Below are 11,167 nucleotides of genomic sequence, written 5' to 3'. Positions count from 1 at the left end.
TAGAATGAGAATTCACACCTCAGAAGTTTTTTCTGAGGTGTGAATTCTCATTCTATCATAGCAAATGAGATTTTTTTCAATTAAACAACTCTCATGACCCCACTTTCACTTTTTCACACTTTCCTTTACTATGAATAATATGAGGAAGTAATCAGTTTAGCACACTTCACCTTATGAAGACAAACCTCATACAAATAAATTCACCATAATTCACCCCTCTGGCCAATCACTCTGAAATTGGGGATGGGTGGTAGCCTCCACCCATTAGGCACTATCTACCAGCCCACCCCACTCCTTTGGGGCAGATCAACTTTCTGCCCCCAATCTGCCCCAAAGACACCCAAACTTCAAAAATTCTCAAAAAATCAGCCCTCTGCCCAATCCCCCTGAAATTGGGGTGGTAGCCTCAAACCATTAGGCACTACCACCCCACCCCACTATTTTGGGGCAGATCCACTTTCTGCCCCCAAACTGCCCCAAAGTCACTAAAACTTCAAAAATTCTCAAAAAATCAGCCCTTTGTCCAAACCCCCTGAAATCGGGGTGGTAGCCTCCACCCATTAGGCACTACCAAACCACACCACTATTCTGCCCCAGGCCCCACTTTCTGCCCCAATATGCCCCAATCTGCCCCAAAGACATGAAATTTTCAGAAATTTACCAAAAATCAGCCCTTTGCCCAATCCCCCTGAAATTGGGGTGGTAGTCTGCACCCATTAGGCACTACCACCCCACACCACTCCTTTTGCCCAGATCCCATGCCATGCCCCCGAATTGCCCCAAAGTCACTAAAACTTTAAAAATTCACCAAAAATCAGGATTTTGCCCAATCCCCCTGAAATTGGGGTGGTAGACTCTACCCATTGGGCACTACCACCCCACCCCAAAATTTTGCCCCTGGGCCCCTTTTTACCCCCCGAATCGATTCAGATTCGGATTCGGGTTAAATCCGAATCCGAACCGAATCAAGGTTGATTCGGGTGACCCAGATTCGGGCACAAAACAGAACAGGGGTGATTCGGTTCGGGTCCGAGCCGAATCACCCGAAATCCCGAATTGCACCCCCCCCTCTCTCTCTCTCTCTCTCTCTCTCTCTCACACACACACACACACACACACACACCCAAGGAATCTTTTTTAAAAAATATTTCCCCTGGCCCCTAGAAATAATTAATGTGATTTTTTTTACCCCACCTCCAGTCTCTCTGGGCTGCAGGGGGGGAGCCGCTGTTCATCCTCCTCCCTCTGTCCTCCTCTGGCTTCTTCCTCCCCCTGCCCCAGCCCCCACCCCACAGGTCTCTCTGAGCTGCCGGAGGGGGGAGCCACCACCCTTCCTCTTCCCTCCATCTTCCTCTGGCTCGAACTGGAGGAGGAGGAGGTCCGGCTGATGGTGAGGGAGGAGGCAGAGGCAGAGGCGGTGGAGGCCTGGCTGGGGAGAGGGGGAAATGGGGCAATGCTTCCCTTCCCTTCCTGGCTGGGGAAATGGTACCGGGCAGCTGGGTAGTGGTGGCGGGGGCAGGAGAGACTACACGCCCACCAGAAATGGCTGCGCAGGGGCCTGGGGGTGGATGCATGTGTGCATGCACATGCGCACCTTAGAGGGAAGCCTGCCCCAGAGCCTAAAGTACTTTAAAGAGAGAGTTCACATGTTGAATGGGCCCGTAGTTCTGTGTAGGACCCACAGTCGGGTGCAGCGATGAAACCGATGGTTCAAGATTGGAACTCCAGTCTGAACCCTCAGGTTGTAGTGAGTTTCGTCACTGCAGCCCAAGGTTCCAGGCAGCCTATGGTATGTCTGAATTAGGGACCTGGAATCGGAGTTGAGAGAGGAAGCTCCTCCCTCAACTCCAGTGTGATTGGCTGTGTGGGCTGTCCTTCTGTCCACACAGCCAGCTTCCCTGCCTCTTTGCAGTCTCACTGACTTCAGAGAGACAGCAATCCTGGACATCCGAATTTGGATGGGAGAGCAGGGGGGAGGGGGCACGGTTCCACATTGCATGTGAATGCATCCAGTTACCCTTTGGGGGTGTGAGGGAGGTCTCAAGAGTTAGCCAAGAATCTTCAGGGTTTGGAGCTATTCCATTCTGTCCTGATCCTCTCTTGCCACTGAAAGCCCAGACTGCCACTTTCAGGTTAGATGGTTTCAGGAGTACAATGGTCTTTAACTGCACCCTTCAGCATTACTTCTCCTCCATTCCAGGTATAAGAAGAAGCAAGTGGGACACACAACAGACCTTTCTCACTGATTAGAAGAGAGACTCTGAATTAACTCTTGGGAAAATTCTGCTTGGGGAAAAAAAAAGGCTATGGCGAACAATAAAGGTATTGAGACAGCTCAGGGAGGGGAATGGATATAGATCTTGGACAGAAGAAACCATTTCCAAATTGGCTGCAGCCTGGGGACATCAGGTCCTTGTTAAAAAGAAACTGAATTTCCCTGAAAGGTTCCTTGATGTCTGAAAAGACACCCAGAGCAAAATTGCCGCTCCATTCCTTCTGAGGAGAGAGGGAGGGTAATTCTGATGAGTGGGAGGAGGGTAATGACATTGCTTCCCATGGGAGGGCCTTTTGGTGAGGAGGGCAATAGCATCCAATCGAAACTGCTTTCCACCCACAGCAATGGATATGGGGTGGAGAACTAGGGAGTCCCTGTCCTCTACCCCACAACATCTCAGGGCCTTTTTGCAGGCCCCCTTTTCTGAAGAAGGAAGCCAAGAAGGAGAGCTCTTTGGAACTCCTTTGTCCTTTCCTCCTCCCCTTCCTCCTCCTGTCCAAGGTCCTTCTGCAATGCAGGCCCATTTAAAAGAGGGAGGACACCTTTCCTTTTCTGGAGAGATAAAAGTAGCCTCTCTGTGTAGTTCTCAACACTGTCCTTTTCTGCAAATGGAGGGCACACCCCATTTAATGCAATTGCTCTCCTCACCAAAGGTCCACCAGTGGAAAGCAGTTTCCTAATGCTGGGAGTGCTCCTCTTTCTTCCACCTCCTCAACTCCATAAGCACTGCCAGTAGGTTTATAGGCTGCCTGCTCACAAAGAGGACACGAACTTGTTGGGACCATGAAGGGTCATTTCTAGAAAGGATGCCCTTCCTTCCTTCCTTCCTTCCTTCCTTCCTTCCTTCCTTCCTTCTCCAAGTAAGATTGCACAAAAATCACCCAGGAGGTGTTTGGCAGAGAATCTCCACAGCCTTCTCCTGGGAGTTGTGCAGGAATAAGGATCCTTCCTGTCTGATCAACACTTTCATCACCTCCTTTTCTGTGGCTAGGAAAGAGATTATTGCCACCACACCAATAAAGACGCTAAGCATTGACTAGGGTTTAAATGAGGCACAACTTTATTGAAGCAAACCAATTTGAACTGCAGGGAGTCTAAATGTCCACCTTAGGTACAAGCCTGCCCTGAACCTTAGCTGGATAATCGCATCTGGCTTAAACAGTGGCTCAACACAAATCTGATTCTTATTCTCATAGCCAACTACTTTTACACGGGTCTATGTCAAAGTGTTTACCAATGGCCAGCCCTCCCCTCCCTCCCAAACTGTTCAGTCTTTGAGGCTGGCAGCATTGCTGGTGTTAAGGAGAAATTCCAACCAAGGTCTTTTACACAGTCAAGCCACAAGAGATTGTTTGCATACCTGTTGCTCAGTAGTGGCATAGTACCCACCACTTAGCTCTTACTACTGCTACCCTCTACCTGTCCATTATGAGCTAACAGCTCACAACATACTTACAGAGAACAGCTTGGAGTAGACAACACACACACCCATACATACACACACACACCCCTGATCAGAGCCAATCAGCCAGGAAGCAAAAATTTCTTCTCAGCCGCCAATAGGAAGGGGGTCCACTTTTCTCAATGTGGGTTGCTGCTCAGGTCCTGAATGTGATGCTGGGAGGGTGGCAACTCATTATGGCCCCACCCACCAGGATCTGTTAGTCAAACCCTATCTCCCCAAAGCCTCATGTTTTCCAACAAGGAAAGGGCAAAGTCAGCCTCCCTCAAAGACAATTAGGGATGAGCAATATTTGTCACATATTCCCACCTTCGGAAGCTGGGGAGGAACACAATGCTGTATTAGACTGGAGTATGTCTCCTTGTATTTATTTATTTATATCTTGCTCTGCCTCCAAGGAGCCCAGAGTAGACCACATGGTTGTTTATCCCCACTACAAGCCTATGAGATTGATTGATTGATTGATTAAGTGCCGTGAAGTCGGTGTCAACTCTTAGCAACCACATAGATAGATTCTTTCCAGGATGATCTGTCTTCAGTTTGGCCTTTAAGGTCTCTCAGTGGTGCATTCATTGCTGTTGTAATCGAATCCATCCACCTTGCTGAGGAGATTAGTTAAGCTGAGAGATAAGTGACTGATCCAGAGTCACCCGGTGAGTTTCATGGCTGAACAGGTATTTGAACTCGGGTCTCCCCAGCTCTTGTCCAACACTCTGGCAACTTTCTCCTGGCAACCATGTGAATATGAAATGTGGCAACAGCTATCATCCTGGCAGATTCAAGTATAAGACACATATCAAGGCTTAACCCAGCCCACCCTGTCCTTCCAGCCCTGACTAGCAACATCTCAAAATGTACCACTAGTGGCTCGTGTGGGCACTGCGGGGGGTGGGGGCGGGTGGGGTAGAGGCACCTTTAAGCACCAGTCAGTAGGTGCTTACCTCCCCTCTGACTGCACCTGCAAGCTGCTCCAAGCAGCAATGCGCCACCCAGCATTCCCTGCGGCAGGGGATCGGCTCCACCACTCACGTAACCACCAGAGGGGGATCGGCTCCATGGAATCCAGGTGAGTGGGGAGCCGATCAATCTCTGAGGTGTTTCCTCTTCTGACTGGAAACCCCCTTGCTCTTTCTGTCCCTATTATCTGCTCACCCTTTACTCTCAACACAGACTTCCAATTTAATGTTTTTCTGTGCCAACAGATTTGAGAACTTCTTGTCCAAAAGCAGCATATAAGTAATAGCAATGGGAAGAAAATATGATTATTCATGCAGCACAGTCAGAATGTATATGCTGATCTTAAGGAGGACATTTATGTTAAAAGAGGGTTTTTTAAAAAATGAAATGAAGCAGTGGCTCACATTCTGTCCAGAGTCCCATGGGCATTGTGGGCACCACAATATGTGCTCACTATGCAGCATCCACGCAGTTGTGCAAGAGCACTCTTGTGTGCAAATGCTGGAAGTTGCACAAATGCAATTGCTCCTTGGATGCCCATTGGAAATCACATCCTTCCATCACTGGAGTGTGGACCCCACAACCTCCAGAGGACAGTATGTAAGCCCTTGTTTATATGGATGCTGATCTATGTAATTTTTTCATTCTTTCCTCCACATAAAAGGCTCCCAGGAGGAAGCACATAGTTTTGTGGGGACACATCATGAATTCTCTCATGCTCAGCCTCTCCCGAGGCCAACAAGTGGCAACCCCGAGGACAAGCTCAAAAGAATGACAGTGGCAACCCCAATGCAGGCCCTCAAGTGTGTGGTCGTGGGGGATGATGCTGTAGGGAAAACATGCCTAATCATCAGTTATGCAACCAATGCATTTCCTCATTACGTGCCCACTCTTTTTGACAACTATTCTGTCAATGTGATGGTTGATGGCAAACCACTCCACCTGGTTTTGTGGGATACAGCTGGACAAGAGGACTATGACCAGATCCGCCCATTATCCTATCCGCAAACAGATGTGTTCTTACTTTGCTTTTCTCTTGTGAATCCTGCATCCTTCATAAGCATTCGTGCAAAATGGTATCCTGAAGTGCGGCGTTATTGCCCTGATACCCCCATCATACTGGTGGGTACCAGACTCGATCTCCGAGATGCCAAAGACCCCGCTGAGCAACAGAAGGAGAAGAAGCTGACTGCAATCACCTACCCACAAGGCCTTGCCATGGCCCAAGAGATCGGGGCAATAAAATACATAGAATGCTCAGCACTTACACAGCAAGGACTGAAGATGGTCTTCAATGAAGTTATTCAAGCAGTTCTCTGCCCCGCCTCTCATCAAGAATAGGGAACGGAATTATTTACTGTTATAATGTTGGCGTTCCTGCTGTCCAGCTCAGAATAAACTTCCGTGCTTTGCGGTTACACACATTTCTGACACTGCCAAAAGGGGAAATTGGATATTTTCCATTCAGTGTTTTGAGCCAATCATCAGTTTCAAGTCCCCTTTTGATGAAAGGGTTAAATTTATGTTTTCTTCAATTAAAAAGAGATTCTTAAACTATATAGTTGACTTCTTTTGATTTCTCTTGCACAGATTGAGTGTTGCCACAGTATGTGTTACATTGTTGTACTTTATGTAGAGAACAGGACGAGCGGATAGATTGGAGTACAAAATGATTTGTACCCAAATCGACCTGACAGGGGCGGATCTAGTGGTGTGTGTGCAAGGCTGCAGTGGCACCCCTGGCTGAGGCAGTTCCTCAGCAGCAGCAGCTTCATAAAAAGGGTTAACTTCACTTTCTGCTGCTATTCCGGCTCGTTCCCAGCAGGGGGGAGCAGCAGCAAGCAGTAGCAGCCTGAGTTGTTCTCCTGGGGTCTCCTGGGCTCCTCCCCTACTCTGGCTCACCTCTGAATGTACAGCAATTTGCCACAAGGACAATGGAGTTGCTGGCTGCTGGGCGTGTCTCCCCACAGGAAAGTAAACATACCAAAATCCAACTCTTATCTGTTTGTTTTGTGAGTGAGAGAGATGCACCCCCACCCCTGGGTGTGTGTGTGTGTGTGTGTGTGTGTGTGTGTGTGTACACACACATGTGACAGAAGTAATGTCAATTTTTGTGCATGTGTTTCTTCTTTGTGTTTGTGTGAGTTTCAAACTTTAAAAAATCATTTTCAGTTCGAATACAAACTTGTAAGAAAAACCCTCTCCATTCCAGCAATATATCTTGCGGGAAATCAGTCAGTTCAAATGTATTAAAAACCTTTTAAATTATGAGAAGAAGAGATGCTCTAAAAAAGTGGATCTGTTTTTGTTTCTGCCTTCTGTTCTCTATATGTGGGTCTCTCTCTCTTTCTGTCTCTCTCTGTCTCTCTCTCTCTCTCTACACACACACACACACACACACACACACACACACACACACACACACACCATTAAATATATTTATATGCTGCTTTTTTAGCAACAAAGATGGCATAAATAGCAAAATATGAGAAAATGGTTCTTTCTCAATATGTTTCCCCTTATAATCATGACTATTTTATTTTGCTTTGTGCTAGTAACTGTAGCTCATAAATAAATAACACATTCTGAGCCGGGTCTCATGATCAGTGAGACCCAGTTTAGCAGGGTGAGCGGGGAGAGAGCCCTGGGCGGCAGGATCGGCTGCCCACATGATTGCCGGCTCCGTGACAGAGCCGGCAGGGGCTGCAGGGAGTGGGGGCTGATTGGCCCCTGGAAGCTCCAGCATGCCCTGTGCGAGTGCGCAGGGCATGCTGGCGAGACCCCCGGAGCTGGGAGGCGGCTTTTCATCTCCCCTCTGGGGGTCTCCTCCTGAGTAGGTGCGGCGAGGAGCTGCACCAGGGCTACTCACGATCTTCAAAACCAGGTTTGCAGAGCGCTCGCTCCGCAAACCTGGTTTTAGGGCAGGGGTGCTTGAGCAGGTTACCCGCTCTAGAACCACCGGGCTCACAGCCGAGCCCAGTGGCTCTCACAATTACAGAAAACCGGGCTAGCAGAGGCTACCGCTGCATCAGTATACAGAGGCCCGAACAGGCCATAAAAGATTATTAAAATGGGCCATGGCGGTGATTTAAGAGACCAGTGAGGGAGGGGGAATCTTTGCCCCCCCAGTGGCCTTTAGGAAGCCCCCCGAAGGGGTAATAGGTAAATTTTATCTCTCTCTCTCTCTCTTCGCGACCCCCCCGGACCGGACTGGGGGGGATTCAGGGGGTGCTGGACCGAACTGGCCCAGTCAGGTTTGGGTGTAGTTCATACCCGAACCAAACTGGGCCAGCTGGTTCCGTGCACACCCCTACAGTGGGTTTCATGACTGAGTGGGGAATGCAAAGTCCCCCAGTCTTAGCGGTGAAGTAAAGTAGTGGGGAGGAGAATATTGATACCTTTAGAGAGCATGGAAGGGTTTAATTATCAAAATGTGGGGAGGCTGTGGTCTCCAGGCAGCTAATTTATGTTGGGGGTTGTAGTTTTTACCCCAATTAATTAGCAGAGCACTAAAGAAGCTACCCACTCCAGTTACAGAGTAGAATGTAGAGTTTAGTTGTTGCAGCTATTTAGAGAAGACACATGGAGATTCTTGTAGAACTAAATATTAAGTAGATTTATGGGTGAAAGACACTTTTGATAGGAAAGACCTAACCCTAATCTATAGAACTACATAATGAATAGGTAGGGAGAGAGATTTTTCCATTTGCTTTCTAAGAGGAAAGGAAGGGAATCTGAATCTCACAGGAAATGCCTGAGGAGTCCTATCAAGGTTCATAGAGTAGAGCTAAAGCAGGGACAGCTAAGGAGACCCTTACTCACTATCTCTGCTTCCAATGCCTCTAGTGGTCATTAGGAACAATTTAAATGGGAGGGCAAGGGGCGGGGGAGAAAGGGAATGAGAGAAATAGGGGAAGACAGAACAGGTGGCAGAAGGTGGCGTAAGACGATGTGCAGTTCCCCAGGGGTTCATCAGAATCCAATTTGGCCCTCCACAGGGTGCTCAGTACAACAATGGAATCCCCAATCTATCCCAAGTCCCCAGGTCAAAATACCCACTCTCAATATGGTCTGATTGTCTCACAGGGCTCCTGGTAAGGGAGATGTTATTCTGATGCATCACAGCCACTATACCCTACCACCCCTACCCTAACCTGCTTTACCACAGAGTACCTAGTAGGGAGGAGCTGAGCCCATACTGGGCCATTAGCCTCCCATAACCAGGTCTCAGTTATGCAAGCCAAGTTGGCTCCCTCATCCATGATCAAATCATGGATGATTTTGGTCTTATTTTGAACCAACCTGGCACTGCAAAGGAGCAAGGTCAGGTTCTGAGGGTGGTTGGGACTACTCACCGAGGCTTGAGAACTGACCGGACAGCCAGAAGGAGAGACAGCTATTACATTTCTTGTCTCTTTTCTCCTGTAACAGCCTGCTGACCTGCCAATGTCAAACCTTCTATTCCTCACCACTACTGTAATAGCTGATCCAGGATCCCCAGAAGCACACCCTATTCCCCCACCTATACCAGAGCCCTGACACATAGCTGTAAGTAGCAATGCAAAAAGAGAGTCTGGCACTATATGGGAAGGAGCCCAAGACAGTCAATCAGTCAATCAATCAATCGGCCTCAGCCCTCAGTCCTACCCTGAAGGTCTCCACAAAAGACCAACCCGGTTTGGTGGCCAGCTTTGGAGGCCGCCTACCAGCAGTGTTCCAGAGTGCTTCAGAGGCGGTGCCCCCATTGCTGTCCTCCCTTTTTAAGGGTCAGGAGTTGGAAAAACAAAAACTCCACTCCTGGTGCCTGCCACTCACCTATTGGGCAGAGTTGGCCCAGCTGCCCAATACTGGAGCAAATTAAGGAGCGCAGAGCAGCCGAGAAGCTGCCAAGAGGGAGGGGATGGGGAAAGAAGCCTCAAGCAAAGCAAAGCCTGCAGCCAAACCTCTCTACCCAGAGGGGAAAGGGGGAGAGGTGAAACAAGCACACACCTCCCAACATCACCTTCAAAGTGCCTCCTAGCTGTCTCTTACCATCTCCTTATTGTATATGGAATCGTGTACTATGCCTGCGGTGGCAGGACGGATTCTCCATCTCCTGTAAAGGCATGTTGAAATCTGCACATGCTCACAGTGTGCATAACTGATCAGCCTCCACAGCTGTACCTGAGGAACGGCCAGTTTGCAAGCAGCATGTTTAAAAACGTAAGAACATAAGAACAGCCCTGCTGGATCAGGCCCATGGCCCATCTAGTCCAGCATCCTGTTTCGCACAGTGGCCCACCAGATGCCGCTGGAAGCCTATAGGCAGGAGTGGAGGGCATGTCCTCTCTCCTGCTGTTACTCCCCTGCAACTGGTACTCAGAGGTATCCTGCCTTTGAGGCTGGAGGTGGCCTGTAGCCCTCCGACTAGTAGCTGATGATAGACCTCTCCTCCATGGTTCTCATTATTGGAGAGAGAGCAGCAAGACAACTGCTGGGAAGGAGAGGCAGCTGTACCTCCTTTGGTGCCCCTCACCACCCTGGCTTGTTGGGACAAGCCACTACTGATGTTGACATTCCAGTGTTCTGAGTCCTCAATTCTTAGATTAGCTGGGAGGGCTTGCTGCACCAGCCAGCCCAACCTCTGCATCTATTGGTGACAAAATAGTATTGTATGTTCCTCGATGTAAAAGGCAATGCAACACTTGGGATATAGCAGCAGTGATCGTGTTAATGTCACAGAATTATAACATGTTCCCGCAGTGAGTAGGGATGTGCAGAACGTTTCGGATACAAAACGTTTTGTACCCAAAACAGCCTGTTTCGGGTGTTTTGTAGACAAAACAAAACACCCATTTTCCAGATCCAAAAGTTTTGTATACAAAACAAAACGTCCCTGTTTCGGCTACAAAACGTTTTGTTGTTTCAGACCTCCATTTTGTGGTGATCCCTGAGTCAGTCTCCATTTTGTGTTTGACATCTCTTTGAATTTCCCACCCTTCCAGCGGTGACCTAAATCATGGGCTGACCTGCTGACAATTCCCTCCTTGTTCCCCATTGGCTCTTTTGCTTCTTGCCACTCTTTACTGACCGCACATTGGCCAGGGGAAGGGTGGCTAACCCATGGGATGCTAGGTTCTGCTGTCTCTGTGGTGTTCTGAGTGTAGATTCTCTGGTAGCATATGAGAGTGGATTCTTGTTTTTCACTGAAAATCTCATATGCTACCAGAGAATCTACAATGAACACCTCAGAAACAACAAAACCCAGTACCCCACAGGCTTGTGGGTATGGGGGTGGTTGGCACCCTATGTGCACTACACAAACCCTCACTCTGGGCAACCCCAGTGCCCCCCAAGTGGAATTATGGGGCTGCTGAAACCTCCATTATTCCCTATGGGAGAAATCTTAAAGACACGTAAACTTCAACAAATCACAAAAGATCAGCCCTTTGCCCAATTCCTTTGAAATAATTCTTGAAGTTTCCTTGCCCCCA

General features: G+C 48.6%; 1 protein-coding gene across 1 annotated transcript; it reads left to right on the top strand.

Annotated features, from left to right (window-relative positions):
• The first annotated feature begins 5,474 nt into the window (after positions 1–5,474).
• Positions 5,475–6,035, top strand: LOC128343025 (ras-related C3 botulinum toxin substrate 1-like). The gene has a single exon (XM_053291363.1). The coding sequence runs from the start codon at positions 5,484–5,486 to the stop codon at positions 6,033–6,035; it is 552 nt and encodes a 183-aa protein (XP_053147338.1). The 5' UTR covers positions 5,475–5,483.
• The last annotated feature ends 5,132 nt before the right edge of the window (positions 6,036–11,167 follow it).

The sequence above is a fragment of the Hemicordylus capensis genome, chromosome 2 (assembly GCF_027244095.1).
Source record: "Hemicordylus capensis ecotype Gifberg chromosome 2, rHemCap1.1.pri, whole genome shotgun sequence".
NCBI lineage: Eukaryota > Metazoa > Chordata > Lepidosauria > Squamata > Cordylidae > Hemicordylus > Hemicordylus capensis.
This window is presented reverse-complemented; position numbering and strand designations above follow the sequence as displayed.